A 19710-nucleotide genomic window follows, 5' to 3' on the forward strand; every position below is an offset into this window, starting at 1 on the left:
AAACAACCAAAAAAAAAAAAAAAAAAAAAAAATTAAAAATAAATAAATAAATAAATAAACCCCACCAGGCTTTGAGAAATGATTCCTCCTAAATTGGCCTATTCTTCCCAGGTCACCCTTACTTTTGTAACTCACAAATGAACGTCTCACTTCCCTAGGCTGGCACCATGCATCACACCAGCCTTCTGCTTTAGATACCTTGAAAAACCCCCTCCTTCTACCAGTGGGTAACATTCCGCTGATTTATGGAGACTTGGTTCAAATGCTTGTTGAGTCTTGATATCATGCCCCAGGTAAGGCTGACCCAGGCAGTGCCTCTTCTGCTTCTTGAGCCTCTGACAGAACCTTCTATAAAGCCTGACTCGCCCTGTGTTGAAAATTTTCGCCTAGGAGTCCGTCTCCCTTCCATGGATACAGCTTACTTTTGGAACTCTGGACCCGCCAGGGCTTGGCAAACCTGTGAGACCTCTGCCTAAATATTGAGCAAATCAGTGAATGACCTGCAGTGGAGTAGTTTTGCAGGACCAAGTGATCTTCTCCTGGACTCTGTGTCAGCGGGGGGAAGGCTTGTGGAGATGGGGAGACCATCATGACCCAGACGCTAGAAAATAGTCAGTGAATGTGTGTGTCGGGGTCCCTTCAGATGACCTCTAAGAATGCGTGAGTTCTGCCTGAGAACTGAGGGGATATTTTGTGTGTTTTAAATGAAAATTGGTATCTCTCTTTTCCCTCTCTCTTTCTTTCTTCTTTCTTCCTTTCTCCTTCCTCCCTTTCTTCCTCCTTTTTTTCCCTTCCTTCCTTCTCCTTCCTTTCTTCTTTTTTTCCTTCCTTCCTTTCTTTCAATAATGGTCTGCCATTACAAAGCAATTTTTCTTTTCCATGTTTCCTGTGGATTTTTTTTTTCCATTATCAAGGTGATAATTCTTTGGACTTTAGAAAATTTAAAATCCAATAAAAAAGCATTTTACCGTCTTACCTAGTTCCTCAGATTTTTGTCTTATAAAATGGGGATAGTGAAAATTCCCTTTGGGCACAATGGATTAAAGATCTGGCATCCATCGTCCCTGCACTGGCTCAGGCCACTGCTGTAGCGTGGGTTCCATCCCTGTCCTGGGAACTTCCACATGCTGCAGACCTGTTCCCCCCCCGAAAAAAAGGGGGATAATGTCTTTGCTGTTACTGATTTATCTTGAGGGAGATAAAATGGAAATATGTGCACTACAAATCTGTGAAGATGAACAACTCAATTTATGGACTTTTTGCTAGAAATCAGCCTGTGTTTTTACAATCTTAGAATGTTATTGGACTGATTGATTAAAAATGTATTTCGCTTGACTTCTCACCTCGTAGCTTTTTAAACTATCCCAGAGCCAATCCTGCCCCTCACCTCACAGGGAGCTGAGCGAGTCATGGGGAATTGACCTTATTTTATGTGTGAACGTTTGGGTAGAAAGCTTGGGGTATTGAACCTTGTGGATTGTGAAATGGGTTTTAGGTGTGTAATGAGCCACACTGTGATTCATATAGATGGACAGTTTTATTAGCACATTTTCTCGGAGATGTATTTGCTGGTTACTCTTGTACCAATCCAAACACAAACAATTTCCAAATTGCATCACATACGACCCCCAACTTACAAGACACTTGATTTATAAATGTCTCTCTTTCACTGGAGTGACTGCCAAGAATCCCCTTCCCTGTTTTGGTTGAATGTGCTTTTCATTTTGGCATGAATTCTTTGTTGATAATAATACAACAATAACAGTAATTTGAGCCTCTTATTGAATGTGTGTGCCAGCCCCTCTGCCAAGTGCTTTGCAGGCAGGGTTTAATTCGTTCTCACTACAGTGCTCTTGTGATGCCTGATTTTAGATGAGGAAGCCAGGGCTGTGAGGAGGGAAGTAGCTTATTACCCCGCCATGGGCCAGCCACAGTTTGCAGAAAACTGACTTTTTGTGGCGTTTCTGAGGGTCTCCGCCATGCTTGCTACTTCCTCCTTTCAGGCTCACGCATCTTGCTTGCAAACCATTTTCACATGAGAACGTCCTTTGTGCAGCCGTTTCCGCTTTTCCTCTTACCTGCTCACGACATAGAGAAAGAGAAAATGATACTGAGCCTGTATGTGTTTTCCACAAACGGCTCTGCTCAGTGAAGACTAACAGATGTGTTCCCCGGGCTCTGACGGTGTAATTTTTTACCTGGAGCAGCTGAGCTGGGTGGTGTTGCAGCTTGTTCTTGGACGTGTTGATACAGCCCTTGAATTGCTCAAGGTATGTACCTCTTCTTAATCGCCTCTCCTTTGACATGAGGGCTATGTCCTACTAGGATCTGGAAAATACACGCACGTCCATCAACCCAAAATGTAAATGGCCCTTTCCAGCAGAGACCACTCCAGATCACAAGTCACCAACTGAGGAACATCCTGGGGGTGAAACCACTGAGAAAATTCAAGCATCAGACAAAGGCTCCCTCTTTGAGCCTTGGAGGCGCCTGAGCCCTGGCTTCTTAAGAATACAGGTTGGTGGCTGCAATCTCGAATGTTTTTGGAACATTCTCACCAAACAGGCATCGTGAATGGAATGCAGGGTGGGGACTGTGGTGGTTGCCCTGCAGGAAAGTGGAGGTGGAGCCAGAGGGGGGCAAGATCTGCAGGTCTTTTAGGAAATGGAAATGTGGGATTTGTAGGGGAAATCTCCCAATTTTCAAAAATTCGAACCCATTCAGTCATTTGAAAAAGTCTGAGGGCCACATCAAACTTGCCTAGGGGCCAGAATCAGCTTGCAGCAACCCAGTTTGTGACCACTGGTTTAAGGCATGTTGATAAATGCACTTACTGGTACTTGGCTAAGTGGAATTTGAGAAAGCGTTCTCTTTCAGGTAGGAACATAATTCAGACGAAGGAAGTCACTTATTCATCATTACGAGCCATTGAATTGTGAAATACTGGAAATATAGCACTTGGTGCCTAGTAGAGAGCCACTGGGATGATGATATTTGCTGTGAAGATCTTCAGGGGTCCACTGAGATTCTAGTGTTTGGATGGGTCATATGTGTGGGGTTGCAGAAACATGTTCTATAATGAGTAATTTTTTGGTCCCTGTGTCCCAGTTGTATGAGATTGCACAAGACTTCATAAGTGGATCGGTAATAGGCATAGGGGTTGTGGACGGAGGCCTTTTCTTTGTATTATCCCATTTATCAAACAAGTTTCGGACAAGGAAGCAGAGCCAGGGTGAGTGTTCATGGGATTAAGGGATTTTTTTTTTTTTTTTTTTTAATAGAAATGGACCCTTTCTCAAATATGAGAAGAACTGGGGAAGTGAAGGGCTTATGGGGGAAGTCAGAGGATTAAAGAAAGTTCTACCTTGGCTCAAAAAGGGAAGTCCATGAGGGTTCTCCAATAGCCATTGCCTCTGTGTCTGTGTAGTTCCTACCTCTGGTCTGCAGTTGAGGGTCAAGTGCTGGGGCCACTCTTAGTTAGCAGGGCCATGAATTGGGAAGACAAGGGTGTGAGAATAGACACAAGGACAGGTTGGGACCCACTGGGCATCTTCCATTTTTGGTTCATCAATCTTATGCGAATAATGGATGGAACTTCACTTCTACTTCACAAATCTCACACAAGCTTCCTGTATGGCCAGCTGCAACTGGACCACAGGGGGAAGGGTATTCAGTCAACGAGGAGCTCCAAGTTGCCTGTAGAACCATCACTGTTCTCTTGAATAAGAGTGACCGCCTCCTTAGAATGGTGCTACTGAGAACCACTGGGTTCTCTCCTCTGCCTTTAAAACACTTCTCACTTTGAAACATGGGACTGAAATAACAGGTTTAGGGACTCCTGCTTTGGCCAGGCCAAAGGAGGTGTTTTTTTTTATTTAGGATCCTCCCCGCATTTTATGAGTCATTTATATGTACATTAAGGTTAATTGTTTTATCTGATCTTTCTTCCTGGAAAATTGTAGTGTGGCAGGTGGGAGGAAGAGGGGTATTTGAGACCATGAAGCAGAGGAGAGAAAGACAGAAATCTTGGAGCTGAATTCCATTTTGCCTTGGACCACACACATAAATTTGCTGCCTTGTAGTTTTGTCTACCTGCCTGTCATCTGCCTGTCAGTCAGTCAGTCCGGTCATCCATCAATATTTATTTCCATTCATAATGATCTATATCTTTATCTATATATTCATCTATCCGAATTTATATGCAGTGTATTAAATCCATGTCCTGCTATCAACACATACATCGAAAGCTCTTCCATGGAAACTTTTGTGGGTCTTTGACCATCTTATGTTAAAAGTCTTCTGTATCAGGTAGATATAGTAATTCTCTTTAGGAAGACGTTTCAGTTCTAGAAATGCTCACACAAAATAAACTCAAATCAGTCTTTGATGTTAGCATCTTTTCAGCCATTTCAGGAGACCATCACTTTCTCCATATGAGAAGGTCCCAGGAGAAATGAGAACTCCTGCTACCTAATTTGTTCACCCTCTATCTGATGACAGAGTCCTTATTAGGGAGTTCAGTCTTTGCAGGGGAGGGAAACATGTTTGTCAGTTTCTGGCTGAAGTTGGCATTTTTTGCCACAGTGTGAGCTGCTTTTAGGTGATACTTCAGCTTTTTACTCAAAAGTTGGCTACCTCTACTTCTTGACTGGACGGCAGGATGGCTGCTGAACAAGATAAGGTAAATTACTTTCAAACCTTAGAACGTTAATTTGGAAGTTACCTAGTGCCCAGCAACAAATTTTTTCCTCATTTCTTTTGGCTGCAACAAGACTCTTCCTTATCACCTACTGCCAATTTGGTAAATGGCTTTTGGTCTGTTTTGCTTGCCACACAAATGACCAAACTCCATCTGTCCTCCTGCTACTGGATGTTTCTGGTATTCATGTTTGTATATGTGTGTGGCTGGGAGGTTATGGAATGTAGGAGTGTTGAGAGATAGATTGTCATCAAGGAATGTTCTCCCAAAGCAACTAGACATTCTGGAGGGGGAGACGGTGTTTTGCTCAGGTGCAGATCATCTTAGATTAGTTTTTTTTTTTTTTTTTTTTTTTTTTAGGACCACGCCCGCGGCATATGGAGGTTCCCAGACGAGGGGTCCAATTGGAGCTGCTGGCCTATGCCACAGCCACAGCAACATCAGATCTGAGCCGTGTCTGCGGCCTACACCACAGCTCACGGCAATGCCAGATCCTTAACCCACGGGAGTGAGGCCAGGGATCGAACCTGCAACCTCATGGTTCCTAGTTGGATTCATTTCTGCTGCGCTATGGTGGGAACTCTATCTTAGATTAATCTTTTTAAAGAGAAGAGACGTGGATTGAACACTTCAGTGTCGTGGGCACTGACCTTGGTGCTTGGCCCTCTTAGGTCCTCAGTGAGGAGATTGCTTGATTGTCATGACCCAGGTGCAGAACAAAAGAATGAAGGTTGAACAGTTGTGAATTCAACCCATTCCATTCGTTACTTTGCTACATATTTATTGAGCATCTATTAGGTGCCTCAGGAATTGAGCCGAGTGCTGAGGATTTAGTGGTGAGCAAACAGACAGCGGCGGAACAGACAGTAATCAATGATTACACAAATAAATATATACATTCATTAAATGCTTGGAGGGGACTTGGATGTCTTGATGGGAGCATGAATTGGGCATGTAGGCGTGGGGCTGGAAGAGGTTGTTTAGAGAAGGTAGGGCTTTGGAGCGGAGATACACTGGGGGAAGAGACTAGTATGCCTGCCATGTCCACACGCAGTCATCCTGCAGCCTTCTATGTGCTGTGATCACAAAGAAGAGCATCCTTGGGAGTTCCCGTGGTGAACCCGACTAGCATCCATGAGGATGTGGGTCCAATCCCTGGCCTCTCTCAGTGGGGGTTAAGGACCTGGCATTGCCGTGAGCTATGGTGTAGGTCACAGATGCAGCTTGGATCTCCTGTTGCTGGGGCTGTGGTGTAGACCAGCAGCTGCAACTCCGATTCACTCGTTAGCCTGGGAACCTCCATATGTCACGGGTGTGTCCCTAAAAAGCCAAAAAAAAAAAAAAAAAAAAAGATGCTTTTGCTCCAAATCCCAGGGTCCATTTTGGGGAAACAAAGTCCTACCTCCAGGGCTGATTGGTAACAGGGGGCAGTCACCTCTTTCTGAGCTGTTCTTTGGGCTGAGTTGGCCTCTCCAGCTATACCTGCCAAGCCCCCCAGGCACTTTGTTCCCAGCCAAGGTTGGAAACTCACACCGAGTTCCCCTCCAGGCCCTGTTGAGTAGAACTCCTTGACAGTCTGCCCTGTCCTTCCTTTTTCTGAGCACATCAGTGTTGGGTGTTGTGTGCCCCGCCTCCCTTTGCGGGAAGCTTATCATCTGTCGAGGCCAGAGTGCCCGGTGCAGGGTCCCTCACTGGCCGGCCTCGCAGATGGTCACCCAGGCTCATGTTACAAAGCGCGCCTCTTCCTCACTTGGGCCAACAGTTTCTCTTCCAAGCACTCCCTTTTCAGACCTGCCTGCACAGGTACAGGTCCATGGGATGGATATTAGGGGCCAGGGAGATGGGGCGGGGGGCTGGGTGAGTCAGTCCATGTTCAAGGTGCATTTATCGCAGTCTTCCTAGGAACTAGTTGGGTTTTGCTAAATCCATGCATTTCCTTCTTGCTGATGAGTGAATAATCAGGTGACTCATAGCAAACTACTAGTTAGAAGGCTGCAATGTGTTCTCACTCGTTCTGTCCTGTTAGACCTGGGGAAAAAGTTTTATTTGATGTGTTTTGAGGCACAATGTGCCAGTTCTTCTAAGACTTTTATTAAATTGGTTCCCCCACCTCCCCAAAAGAGACACAATTTCTAAAAGGCTTGAGAAGCCCTGTGTTAGATGGTGTTTTGTTTGCTGTGTCATTTGGAAGTGGTAGAGGGATTGCTTCAGGTAGAATCGGTTTAGAGAAATTTGGCAGAAATAATAGGAATTTCTCTTTGAAGGCATGATGAGGTTTCATCATTTTTCTTGATAGATATTCATGTTAACAGTAATTATATCCCAGATTTATTGAATACTTGCCATATGTTGGGTGCAGGGTTATGGTTCTATGTGGATAATCATCATCATTTAATCTTTACAACAGTCCGATGACGGAGGTCCTGTTATCTTGATTTTATACATCAGGAAAGTGAAATCAGGTTAAATTATTACTAAGGGATGGGTCTACATGATGAGACAGGCCATCTTCTTGGCAGAGCATGGTTCTAGCTGTTTCTACAACATGTACTCAATTTTGTTTCTCATCTCCGTTTCTTTATGCTGGAAAAAGAGCTCAAAGTGTAACACAGTTTTTGCCATCTGGCAAAGTTTTGTTTTGAATGCAGATGAATTTTTTTTTGGGGGGGTCTTTTCTAGGGCCGCACCCGAGGCATATGGAGGTTCCCAGGCTAGGGGTCGAATCGGAGCTGTAGCCACCAGCCTATGCCAGAACCACAGCAACAAGGGATCTGAGCCACATCTTCGATCTATACCACAGCTCACAGCAACGTCGGATCCTTAACCCACTGAGCGAGGCCAAGGATCGAACCCACAAGCTACGGTTCCTAGTCGGGTTCCTTAACCACTGCACCACAACGGGAGCTCCTGAATGCAGATGAATTTAACAGAGAATAGTGAGTGTACAGAGACGTTTGCAGCAACTTTATTTGTAATAGCCCTAAACTAGTCACAGCACAAATGCCCCTCAGCATTTGGATGGAGAGACTGTGGCATATTCATACAGGGGAGTCCTTTCCAACAATAGGAAGGAATGAACTATTGATACACACTGGCAGGAATGAGTCTCAAAATATGCTGAGGAGTTCCTGCTATGGTGCAGTGGATTAAGGGTCTGGGGTTGTCTCTGTGGTGGCTTGGGTCGCAGCTGTGGCGGGGATTTGATCTCTGTCCCTGGAACTCTCATATGCCTCGGGTGCAGGCAAAAAATATATATATTTATATTATAGATATATAAATATTTATTTATATATATGTTTATTTATATGTATAATGAGAGATTGAAGCCAAAGGGAAAAAAGTGTATGTGCCATATGATGCCATTTATATAAAGTTCTGAGAGATACGAATTAATTTACAGTAATAAAAAGCAGATTGGGGGAAGTTCCCATCTAGGCTCAGCGGAAACAAATCTGACTAGCATCCATGAGGATACAGGTTTGATCCCTGGCCTCGCTCGGTGGGTTAAGGATCCGGCATTGCCATGAGCTGTGGTGTAGGTTGCAGACGTGGCTCAGATCTGATGTTGCTGTGGCTGAGGGTTACACCAGCAGCTACAGCTCTGATTTGACCCCTAGCCTGGAATCTCCCTATGTCGTGGGGACGTTGGGAATGATTTAGGTGGGGGTGGTAAAGAGAGGACCAGAAAGAAACCTTCCAGAGTGTTGGATGGATCATTAACTTGATTTTGGAGTTGGTCTCATGAGCATGTATGGATGTGCAATTTACCAAAGTGTACTGTTCAAACATGTGCACTTTACTGTCTGTCAGTTATACCTCCGTAAAGCTGTTAAAAATATATGTAACGGGGAAAGGAAAGAGAAGGCCATGCTTATCTGTGGGGAAGTAAAAGAGAAATCTGTGCAGCGGGAATCTCATTCAGAGAGTGGTCCCCAAATCCTGGAGAGGTCATTATTTTCAGGTCAGTCCAGCAGTGGGTGGGTGTTAAACATTCTGCCAGGTGTTTTGGGAGAATCAGGTGTGTGTGAGACATGAGCTTACCTGAGCCTGGCAATGGCATCTCTTCAGAGAGAGCCTGAGCTTTGGAGTCAGTTGGGTGTCGATTTGACTCTGGGACTTCTTTAGGAGGAAGCCTTTGAATTCCCCTTAATTTCTCTTAGCTTCAGATTTGTCATGGAGAAAATGGAGAAAACTATCTTTATTTCAGGGTTGTCATAGATCTATCTAAGTATATGACAAATGCTTGGTGAAAGTATGGGGCACACGGGAGGAAGGCAGGGGCAGCAATCATCATTATCCACCCTGCGAGCTGGTGGTGCGTTTTAACTTCGAACCTGGAGGTGACAATTCTAGGGGAAGGAAATAGTTGCTGTGGGCTGGTCTTCTCAGGCAAAACTTCACTTGACATAGCTTTTGAAGCCTGAACAGGAGACAGATAAGTGGAATGAGCCAAGTAAACATGCAGAGAGGGCCCTACATAAATCAGTTTTTTGGGGTGGGGTGAACTAGGGTGAGAAGAGAAAAAAAGCCTGCTTGCTAGGAAAGATGGTTTCCTAGATAAATTTGGGTGTCAACAGCATATTGACTTGAAGGCAGCGGTGATGAAAAGGAACAGAGGAGAGAAAGATCTGTGTCGTGCGGGTTCTTATCTGATTGTTCAGCACTGTTGGTGTTTGTTGGTCTGGACAATTCTTTGTAGAAGGGAGCCGCTCCATACATTGTAGGATGTTTAGCAGCATCCCTGGCCTCTACCCACTAGATGCCAGTAGCACTCCAGCCCCTACCCGGTAGGGAGAGTCACAGATGGCTCCCGACGGACAGGGGTCCCCTGGGGAACACTGAGGACCACTGTGCTAGCTGTCACAACACGCTCCGTGGAAGAGAATGTTTTCTTTTTCTCGTTGGAAGGGAGAAGGGGTTGGAGCTCATCCAGTGATGGAAGGAACTCACTGTAGAGGTTGAGTGTACTGGTTCAGAGCACTGGTCAGGAATCAGAACTGATTTTAGATCCTGGCTCCGGCACCTACAAGGTGCGTGGCCTGGTGGCCGATAACCTCTTTGCACTTCAGCTTCCTTATCTGTAAAATGGGGGCAATTATCATACCTTCCAATAGGGTTGTTGTGAGACTAAATGAATTGTAACTGAAACCATGGATTATTTGCTTGAAGAAAACAGCCTGACACTTCTTTTATTCAAAAGACTTTGACATCCACATACCGGAAGATAAGGATGTCTTCCTGTCTCTAGCATCTTGAGTTGATTTTGAATGTGCCCAGCTCTTGAAAAGACCAGTTAAAAGATTAGTCTCAAGAGAAGGCATTGAAAGATAAAGGTGGAAAACGGTGCTTTGTCTCCACGCTGCTGCTTCCTCCCTGAGCCCGTGGAGAGATCCTTGTGTTACTCTGTGAGAGCCAGGTGTCCTTTAGCAGAGCAGAAAAGGATATCCGAGCATGAAGTGGCTGTCACTGAGGTGGGTGGCTGCGTGCTGGAAAGGAGCTCCTGGGAGTGGCCTTGGCCTCAGGGAAATGTCCTTCTTCTCGGGACTGAAGGAGGACCAGACACAAAAGCAGAATCGTGAAAGGGCTCCGAAAGGACTTCTATTGCAACGGGACTTTTTAGGGACACTGGAGACCGGCGTGTGATGGCCAGATTCCCTTCGTCCGGCGTGTGATGGCCAGATTCCCTTCCGTAACCAGTTCCCAAACAGAGGCTTCTGCTGCTTTTACAACATGCTTGTTTAGCGGCTGCTTAGGAAATGCTGCTAGGGATGTGTCAGGCTTCAACAAATGAGAACTTCCTCCCCGCCACCCCACCCCTGCGAGAGTCGACTAGAGCCTGGCAGGATGACGGATGCAGTGGCTTATCAAGGTCAGGAGTGGCAGCTGGCCCCATTGTATCCCACATTCAAAGAGGGCTCCTCTAACACTGCCACTGTCTAGGATTCTCTCCCAAATTCTTCAGATTCCAAACACAAAGGAGGTGTTCTAAGTAGAGGCTATTATTTTATAACATTTTCTTATTAACTTTCTTTACTCATGTAATCTCATGACTCTAAACCGTTTTGGAACGTCATTTGAAATGTTCTGAAACAAAGTGAGAATCATTTGGCCCTGTACTTTCTTTGGTGAGGTGAATATTACACAGGGTTTACAAATTTTTTTTTTTAGCCTCAGAGTTGAAATTTGTTCTGGGGCCTAACACACATCATTCTGCGAATACAGTGCTTATATTGCTTATGTTAGGCTAATTGTTTTAAAAGTATGCAAAATCCTCCCAACAGTTCAGCTTCATTTGATGGACTTGTTGAATTTATTGAGGTTAGGGCTGAATCAAAGGAGAAAAACAACAGAAATACAAGCAACCCCAAACAAAAAAAATTTTGAAGAGCAGGCACTGAAACAAAAGCAAAATGTTTGTCCATGTCTTGTGGTTCCAACCTATAGACTGAAATAAAAAAGCGCAAAGGTTTAAAAAATCAGGGAGTTCCCTTGTGGCACAGGGGTTAAAGATCTGGCATTGTCACTGTAGCAGTTCAGGTTGCTGCTGTTCCGTGGGTTTGATCCCTGACCCGGGGAACTGCCACATGCTGCAGGCATGGCCAAAAAAACCCCCACAAAAAACAAAAAAACCAACCAACCAACCAACCAACAAAAACAAGAATGCAAGTATTAGGAGGAAGTGTCCTGAAGATTTTTTTTGGAGGAGGGACAGTCTTTCCTAAATATTTCAAGCTAATTGACAAAGAGTAAAAATCTTACCTTCCCTACTAGCCAGTGTTTTGTAGGGAGTAGCGATATTCACGTTCACTTGCAAATCCCTTTCCCATTGTTAAAGTTTGGACAATGCTAAGGGTTAGTTGACATGATTCATATATGACCTTATTACAGAAAGGCATTGAGAAGGCAAAGACTCCTAGCTTCTCGGACTGGTTCCTCTTTTCCCCTTGAAGCTATTTCTGACACTTAGAAATGCTCCCACCCTCTAGCACCCATTTACTTTTCAGGACGCATGCAATGGTAACCGCCTTTCCAAAGGCCAATGGCAAGGCCATGTCTGACTTCAAAATGCAGTTACGCTTTATGTTGGGAATGCATAGTAGAAAATAACAGGCCAGCCATGTGCAGAAATAAAGCCAGAAGATATAGTATATTTTCAGGAGCAATTTAGTGCATGATTGATCTTACTGACACTGCTAGTATAGTGTTTATAGCTGACTGGGTTTACCCACAAGCAACTAGCCAGAACTCTGCAGTTGGGAAAAATCATGGGCAAAAATACTAATAATCAGTATTAGTGTTAACGCCACACTCCAAAATTAAGAAATCATCCTGCCTTTGCTAACTTGGAGAGATGTTCATAATGTACTATATCTTGCAGATATCTGTCCAGAGTTGCCTTTGTTTTCCCTGCCCAATCAAATCATCTCCTACTTTTGTGATTTTCAACTGGTTTTATTCAGTCTTCTTTTCCCATCAGCATAGTGGAGAGGCAGTTATGCCCAGGAAGCAAACTGAATTCATAGGATGCCTCAGAGATTTTTTTTAAAAGGATGAATTTCAGAATTGTCTGCTAGTATGTAGACTGGGTTTATTTTAATTAAACATCACTAAATCTGCATGTATGGATTATCCTTTCCCTGCCAATGTGAACGGTTGGGATTTTTTTTTGCGTTCTTTCTGTGCAGCGTGATGGAGAAAACATTTGGCCTGTCTTGAAGTGGGAATGAGTTTTTCAACAACATGGGACAACACAGGACATCTTCCCCTGGTGCTCTCATCTAATTTTTAGGGCCATATAACCTCTCTTCCTCTTTTACCCTCTCCAAAATGAATCTAGATGTTATCTGTGAATGCTCGAGAGCAGGGCTAGCAAACCATGGCCTGTGGGCTTAGAATGGCTTTCACATTTTTAAATGATTACAGCAGTCAAGGGAAGAAGAATGTTTTGTGATATGTGAAAATTCCCGGAAATTCCAATGGCCCTGTGCCTACATAAAGTTTTATTGGAACCCAGGCATGTTTGTTCACTTATCTGCTCTCTTGGGCTGATCTCCCTCCTAGCAACAGAGACCTTATGGTCAGCACAGCCTAGAATGTTTACTCTCTGGCTCTTCACTGAAGAGTCTGCCTGCCCCCAGGTTGAAAATCAAGAACGGTCAGTAAGAGAAAGAACACAAACTTCAGAGGCAGGCAGGATGGAGACCTTGCTTTGGTTTTCTCAAAGGTAAAATGATTATAGATTGTTCTACTTCAGGAGATTTTGGGGAGGACGAAATGAGATAATGAGTGTAAAGAATACACACATGCACACTTCTGTATATACTTCTGTATATAATACTTTGTATAAATATATATGTCTACATGAAGTGGAATAATTTGTAATAATATATCTAATCTATCAGTATAATATATTATGCATAATATAGAAACTATATACAGCTATATTATATATAATAATATATATATGTGTATATGTATATGCCTCTTAGATACTCAGTTGGTGCTTGTGTCCTTCCCTTTCAATATTACCAATTTTTCAAGTTCATTTTCTTATCCCGGGTCACCTGTTCAAACAGAAGTGTAGCAGAAAATACCATCTTCCAAGCCTGGCAGTAGCTGAAGAGTTAGAACCTCATTTCTCATTCCTACCCTCCTCCTTCCTTTATTCAGCAGCGTCTTACTTTCCTCCCCAAAACTGGTGGCGTGCAGCCCGTGAGGACAGCAAAATGCATGTTACCTTGAAGTGAATAGGTCTATAGAACTGGTCTTGACCTTGAAGGAAAGGAAAGCACGCCAGGCATCCTCCAGTCGTTGGAACTTCAGAGAAAGCACCTGGTGCAGGAAGCATACAGAAGACTGACCTCAGGCAGAGAGTTTTGCAAGTGACATTGACATTCAGATCCCAGAACCCAGGGTCTCCCCGGGGGACTCTAGGGAGCGCCCCCCCACCCCCACCCCCGACCCCCACACCACGCAGGCTGTCACGTGGCCGCCTCCACCTACCGGGCTGGGTTTTTTCCAGTTAACATACTTCTTGTTAAGCCGATGCGGTTGCCTTCCAAACGGCAGCTCTGCAGGCCAAAAAGAAATACAAAGCTGCTCGGCGTGAGGATGAAGGTTTTTTGGCAGTGTCTTCCTCTGTCTCTTAGCGAGCACCGCAAACAGAGAACTCCCTTCTTTCCGACTTAAGTTACACATATTTTCTTTCCTTTCAAAGCTGGCAGCCTCATCAGAGCAGCATTCCCATGGCCTGCGCCAGGGATGCGGGGCGTCATGAATGGGGCATTTCTTGTGCTCCTGGACTCCTTTCCCTTTATGCTGTCTCCGTCCCGTGTATTATTAGCCACCTTGCCAAGTTGGAACTTTGCCACCCACTGGCTTCTGGATTCCACGGGTCGCTGTCTGAATCTGCTGCTTGTCCCGAAAAATGAGTTCGTTTTACTACCGTTCGTAGAAAAAAATAATTGCATCAGATTGTATCAAATTCAGGTTATTAGGATATGTGGTAACTCACCTAAGTACACTCACTTCAGGCGCTGAAGCTGTGTGCTCATTACAGTTTGGGTTTTAATGTGAATTTTGTCTGGAAGGGTGAATGATGCAGCCGTTTGACCTTTTCCTTTTTTTAACTGTTAAAAACATTGGCTTCTATCTTCCTATCTTTCTCTCCTTTGAAAGATATTTTTTTGTGACCCACAAGTCCTAATTAGTCAGCCGTAAGGAGGTTGGGGGTGTGGAATTTCAAACCATTTGATACTTGGCATTTGGGAGGAGGGGTGGATAACGGAGCCTTCCTTCTTGTTACTGGCTTATGACGATAGTCTGGAATTATTTTATAGATTGTGTTGGGCTGCCAGCATGGTGCTTGGGTGTGATTAATTTGTGCAGCTTGCCGTTGGATAAATAATATTCATTCCTTGGATCCTTGTTCAGAAGGGATTAGCCAAGTGAACTGGAAACCCTGCCTGTGCAGGAGAGCTTTCGCTGTTTGTGATAATCAATGAACAATCTAGTGGCTGATTTAATTCATTTCTTATAGAACTAGCTGACTCGTTGGCTCTTAACGCTTCTTAACTTCTTCTGTAGTGTTTTAATCTTTAGTTCCCTACGTATCCACCAATATTATAGCGGACATAGTTCAGGGCTTAACATTACCCTGGAGACCTTGTTCTGGGAATTCAATACAAATACTTTGTGAAGTGGGCTTCAAGAAAGTCGTTTTTCTGATGGGTCTGTTTTTGCTGTTTTTCTTCTCAGAGAAGAAAAATGCTTTGAAAAAGTAAAATAAACTTAGCTATTTTTAAAGGAAGGGTTAAAACAAAATAAAACATGAAACAAAACACATGCCCCATTGGAGATCTGTATGCCGTAGAACTCTCAAAGCCCATAACATGGCCTTGGGTTTTGATAGGGCTTCCTTTATGGGCTAAATAATTTATAATTAAGCTTTTGCCCTGTGGGAGGGTTGCGGCGTCTTCCACCAGGAGGCCAGGGTTTCTGTTCACACCCACAGTTCACTTGATTGATGTATCAGATAAATGACTGCAAAATAGAGGGGTCAGTTTAGGAAAGCTTTCTCCCTTCTGGCCGATCTTTGCCTTTGAATAGTTTCCTCCTGCGTTTTGTTCATCTGAACAATGCACTAACTTGCCCGGTGCAGGGGAGCTGGCTTGTTGCTCATAAATTGTAGTAACATGTCTTTTGGCTCCTAGGGAGTGAAGCGGTAAAGGTCCCAGGTACTGGTGTGTGTGTGTGTGTGTCCATGGACTAGACTGCTTTCTCACCTCAATTTTAGCCTAAATTTCACTAATAGGTGAATGTAGGGTTGCAAGATTCAACACATAAAAATACAGCATTACTAGGTAAATTTGAATTTCAGATAAACAGTGAATAAATGTTTTTATTATATGGTATTTATTATAATCTATCATCTTGAGTAGGCCCCTGTCTTTTATCTGGCAACACCAAGTGAGTGTTGGGGAGCTAGGTTTCTCTATACTGAGGGCCCCCAAGTTAGATCAGGTATTCAGACATAATTGTGAGTGGGGTCTAAGAATGGGAAAAGAGAAAGCCATTTATTAAGTATTTAAAAATATCAAGTCTTTTGTAGATAGTCCTCAGCTTGTGGGATAGGTAGAGCCATCCCTTGGTATCTGTGGGTATTGGTTCCAGGACCCCTTTGGATGCTAAAATCTGTGAATGGTTGAGTCCTTTATATAAAATGGTTTAGTGTTTGCCTATAACCTAGACACGTTAACCTGTATACGTTAAATCATCTCTGGATTACTTCTAGTGCCAAACACAATGTAAGAACTGTGTAAGCAGTTATAACTACAACATAAAGGCTGTGTCTATAGTTGCAGAGTGCATGGCCAATTCAAGTGTTGCTTTTTGGAACTTTCTGGAATTTTAAAAAATTTCTCATCATTTCAGTCCTCATTTGGTTGAATCCATGGATGCAGAACCCGAAGATGGAGGGCTGACTGTGTTGTGAACGCTTTATACCTTTGATGCTAAAAAAAAAATCTAATGTTTATTGGGTGCCTTCCATGTGCTGGTCGCCATTCTGAGAAGTTTTGATTATCCTCATTCCGTGCGGATGGTAACCCCATGAGGGTTATGTGCGGCTAGGATTCTCATTTTACAAGGCGGGGAAACTGAGCTGAGGTCCTGTAGCTAGTCTGGGATTGTTTGGGGTTGAAGGAAAAGAATGCTTATGGAGTGTTTTGCTCCAGGCCACATAATTCATAATCAGGGAGCCAGGCTTCCCACGAAGTTCCCTTCACTTCAGCAGTTTTGACCTTGGCGGCTCCTTGAACCCCCCCCCCCCCCCCCCCCCCCCCGAGAACTTTAAAAACCACAGATAACCGGGGCCCACCCCCAGAGACTTGAATTTGCTTGGTCTGAGATGGGCCCAGTTCTCAGAATGTTTAAAACTTCTCCAGGCGATTCTCGTGAACAGCCAGGGGGAAGAGCAGCTGCTTTAGCCCATTTTTGGAGTGAAATGAATTACTCTCCTTAGGAGATCTGGTCGCTGTATGTGGCCATTCCTTTAGTTCCTCCTCCTCCACAGAAATGCACCATTCCAAATCTGGCAGCTAATTTTTCATGGTTTTTGTTTCCTCAAAATTATTTTCAGGAAGTCCTGGTGAATATATGTTGGGGTGTAAACAAACCACAAAGGCAGCACTCTTGGGGGTATTGTGTTGATGGATTTTTCTGAGCGATCTTTTCTTTTTTCATTCACCCATTAGACTTCCTGGCAGAGGGAATGGCCCTCTGAGCTCCAGCTGGGTACCAGGCTGGGTATTTGAGGAGTCCACAGATTAATAACACTAGGCCACTACCCTCCAGGAGTTTTCGATTTGGGAAGGGATGTTTATAAATGTCATTGTAGGTGTAATTTTCTAAGTCACTTTAGAGGAGTACAGAGGATTCAGGGGTGGCAAAGGCAGGGGGAATTGGGGTGAGGGGTGACCTCCGCAATCTGCTGCCTTGGTTTGAATGCCTGCCCCCCACTCATCCACTGCCCCCCCTCAGTCTCTATGCCCTTTTGGGCTCAGAGGATGTTCCAGTCCTGTAATGGGAGGTGAGAGTCTGTGGGTTGCACACAGCCGGCCCGGCCCAGGGTGGACTCTCAGTCACTCCCAGCTAGCTGCCAGCTCTCTGCATCACTACTTTTTAACTTAAAAGAAACTGTTTTTTTTTTTCCTGTGCCTCACTTTAAGCTGTCCAGCCAGCCTTAGCTTTATCCCGATGGCCCTAAAGCACATGGACTCTGTCCCTAAACTCTGTCTATTAGCTCTTGAATTCCCAGGGTCAAGAATTTGCCTACATTTGGTGGCCCATGAGGAGCGTGGAAGGTGTGTGAATGGGGAACTGGACACAATGCTGGACGATAACTTGTGGCCCAGTAGGAACAGGAATGGGATGTGATGGGACTCCAGGACCCTGACTTGGCTGAAAAAAGTAAAACGGAAATCAAAGCCAGAAGGCAACAGCAATACAAAGAAGGGAAGGCCTTTGGTATAAGGAACTCAGATACATATTGCATGTGGTGAATGGGGAGAGAGGGACTGAGCTTCCGGTCCCAACGTTGACATTCACAGGCAGACAGCACAGGCCAGGAGGCTGATTGTGAAAGGGACAAGGATAACGAGTGAGATTCTGGGCAAAGTTACATTACAACCTTCATCCGGAGCAAAGCAAGGCCATGTTCCACGTCATTATGTGCATGTTGTGATTGCTCGTTTGGGGATAATGTAGACTTTCTCTCTATCTAACTTGCGCTGGTTTAAGGGCTTGAATGACGAAAGGTTCATACTGCTCCTAAGCATCCCATCTGTGCTTTCTTTTTTTTTTTTTTTTTTTTTTTTGTCTTTTTGTCTTTTGTTGTTGTTGTTGTTGCTATTTCTTTGGCTGCTCCCACGGCATATGGAGGTTCCCAGGCTAGGGGTTGAATCGGAGCTGTAGCCACCGGCCTACGCCAGAGCCACAGCAACGGGGGATCCGAGCCGCGTCTGCAACCTACACCACAGCTCACGGCAACGCCGGATCATTAACCCACTGAGCAAGGGCAGGGACCGAACCCGCAACCTCATGGTTCCTAGTCGGATTCGTTAACCACTGCGCCATGACGGGAACTCCCCCATCTGTGCTTTCTTACACTGGTTTGTGTAGGTCTAAGTATAATACTTTGCCTAGGGAATCGATCAGTTTTCTATTGCTGTTCGACCAATGGGGCACAATATTCTTTGTTACGGATAGTTTTGCAAGCAATAAATATGTCTAATATTCCAAGCGCATTTATCTCTAAATGGGAGTTAGAGTCATAAGGCATTTACTAATGCCAAGCTCAACTTCTAATTCAGAAACAGAAGGCAGATGACTTGCAAAGACTGTTCCCACTCTAGATTTTTAAGGTCATTGGAAATCTTCCGTTTTTGTTGCAAGCTCTGTACTTTGTGTATGATATGTTGAGACTTTTAGGAGAATGCTATGACTTCAACATTTTATCTTTGCCAACGTAGCTTGGACCAGGGGTTGGCAAACTTTTTCTGCAAAGTGCCAGAGAGTAAATATTTTAGGCTTTGTGGGCCATACAGTCTCTGTCTCAACTACTTAACTCTGCTGTTGGAACATGAAAGAAGCCATAGACAATATATAAACAAATGAGCTTTGCCACATTCCAATAAAACTTTGTTTACAAACACATGCGGTAGATAGGCCAGATTTGGCCCTCAAGCTGTAGTTTTCTGATGCCTGGCATAGTATGTGGGTCATGAGGCCAGCTGCTCTTGGTTTGATTGGCAGGTTCTTAACCATGTGACATACCCTCTCTGAGTCTCTATTTTAGCAGCTGTAAAATGGGACCAGTAGAAGGACCAATTTCGTAGGGGGTATTTTGATATTAAATGATTTATCACAAAGCAGTTTTACAGAGAGGCCCCAAACAGTAAGGGCACAGAAAATGTTAGTTAGAGGGGTAAAAAACCAACAGTCCATCTCAGTTTGCATTATACAGTAATCCTGAGGTTTGATTGCAATTTTTTAAGATAAGAAGGAGATACCAGTGAAGTTTTTGAAGGACCATTTAAGATCACGTCTCTGCAACAGACAGATGCCAGCTAGTTATAGGTTGGTTTTTAGCACACTAGAAAAAGTTGATGAGATCATGGAAAGCTCCACATGGCCAATGCTGTTTATTCTTTGGATGGTTTTTCTTCTTAGAAGTTTGTATTATTGCCTTTCTGGAAGTGAGTTAGAGTTTTACTTTGGGTGTGGGTGGTGTGCAGATTTGGGCTTCCCTCCTCCACAGTAGGTGAGATGTAAGAATAATTTCTAGAGATGAAGTGTAGCAAGCACTTATTGAGCACCTGCTGTGTGTGTTCACATGGTGTGAGGTGGTGTGACTTCTGAGGGCGTTTTAGGAGTCATGGAGCTTGCGGTGGAATTGGAAGAGAAATGCTTGCATATGTGAAATGCCAGGTGCAGTGCTGGGGCAGTAGGTA

The 19710-nt window shown here is 44.2% G+C and overlaps 2 protein-coding genes and 1 long non-coding RNA gene across 6 annotated transcripts in view; 2 read left to right on the plus strand and 1 right to left on the minus strand.

The window, feature by feature from the left end:
- Positions 1–19710, plus strand: part of EXT1 (exostosin glycosyltransferase 1) — a 290691-nt gene that overhangs the window by 51003 nt on the left and 219978 nt on the right. Inside the window, exon 1 of one of the 3 annotated variants that reach the window (XM_085021814.1) lies at positions 2074–2270. The exons of the other annotated variants lie outside the window; for them this stretch is intronic. The gene's annotated coding sequence lies outside the window, so the exon portion shown is untranslated. Of the gene's footprint in view, positions 1–2073; positions 2271–19710 lie in introns of those variants that run through there. 3 annotated transcript variants of the gene reach the window in all.
- On the plus strand, positions 5034–11354 carry LOC146403716 (uncharacterized). The gene is made up of 3 exons (XR_014843457.1): positions 5034–5152; positions 5899–7391; positions 8317–11354. It is a non-coding gene; the product is annotated as an uncharacterized LOC146403716 (long non-coding RNA).
- Positions 10110–16218, minus strand: LOC146403717 (uncharacterized). 2 transcript variants are annotated; one of them, XM_085021823.1, is made up of 3 exons: positions 13703–16218; positions 13437–13531; positions 10110–10243 (listed from the first exon to the last, which is right to left on the minus strand). In XM_085021823.1, the coding sequence occupies exons 1-3, from the start codon at positions 13895–13897 to the stop codon at positions 10123–10125; spliced, it is 411 nt and encodes a 136-aa protein (XP_084877949.1). In that variant the 5' UTR covers positions 13898–16218; the 3' UTR covers positions 10110–10122. The 2 variants fall into 2 exon arrangements, 1 of the variants encoding a protein (XP_084877949.1); XR_014843453.1 differs by lacking the exon at positions 10110–10243 and adding an exon at positions 11012–11144 and having other exon boundaries at positions 13703–13836.

The sequence above is a fragment of the Sus scrofa genome, chromosome 4 (genome assembly GCF_054392235.1).
Source record: "Sus scrofa isolate SSC_HxYL_T2T_F1_AM1 chromosome 4, Sscrofa_HxYL_maternal_Yorkshire_Landrace_v2.0, whole genome shotgun sequence".
Taxonomy (NCBI): domain Eukaryota; kingdom Metazoa; phylum Chordata; class Mammalia; order Artiodactyla; family Suidae; genus Sus; species Sus scrofa.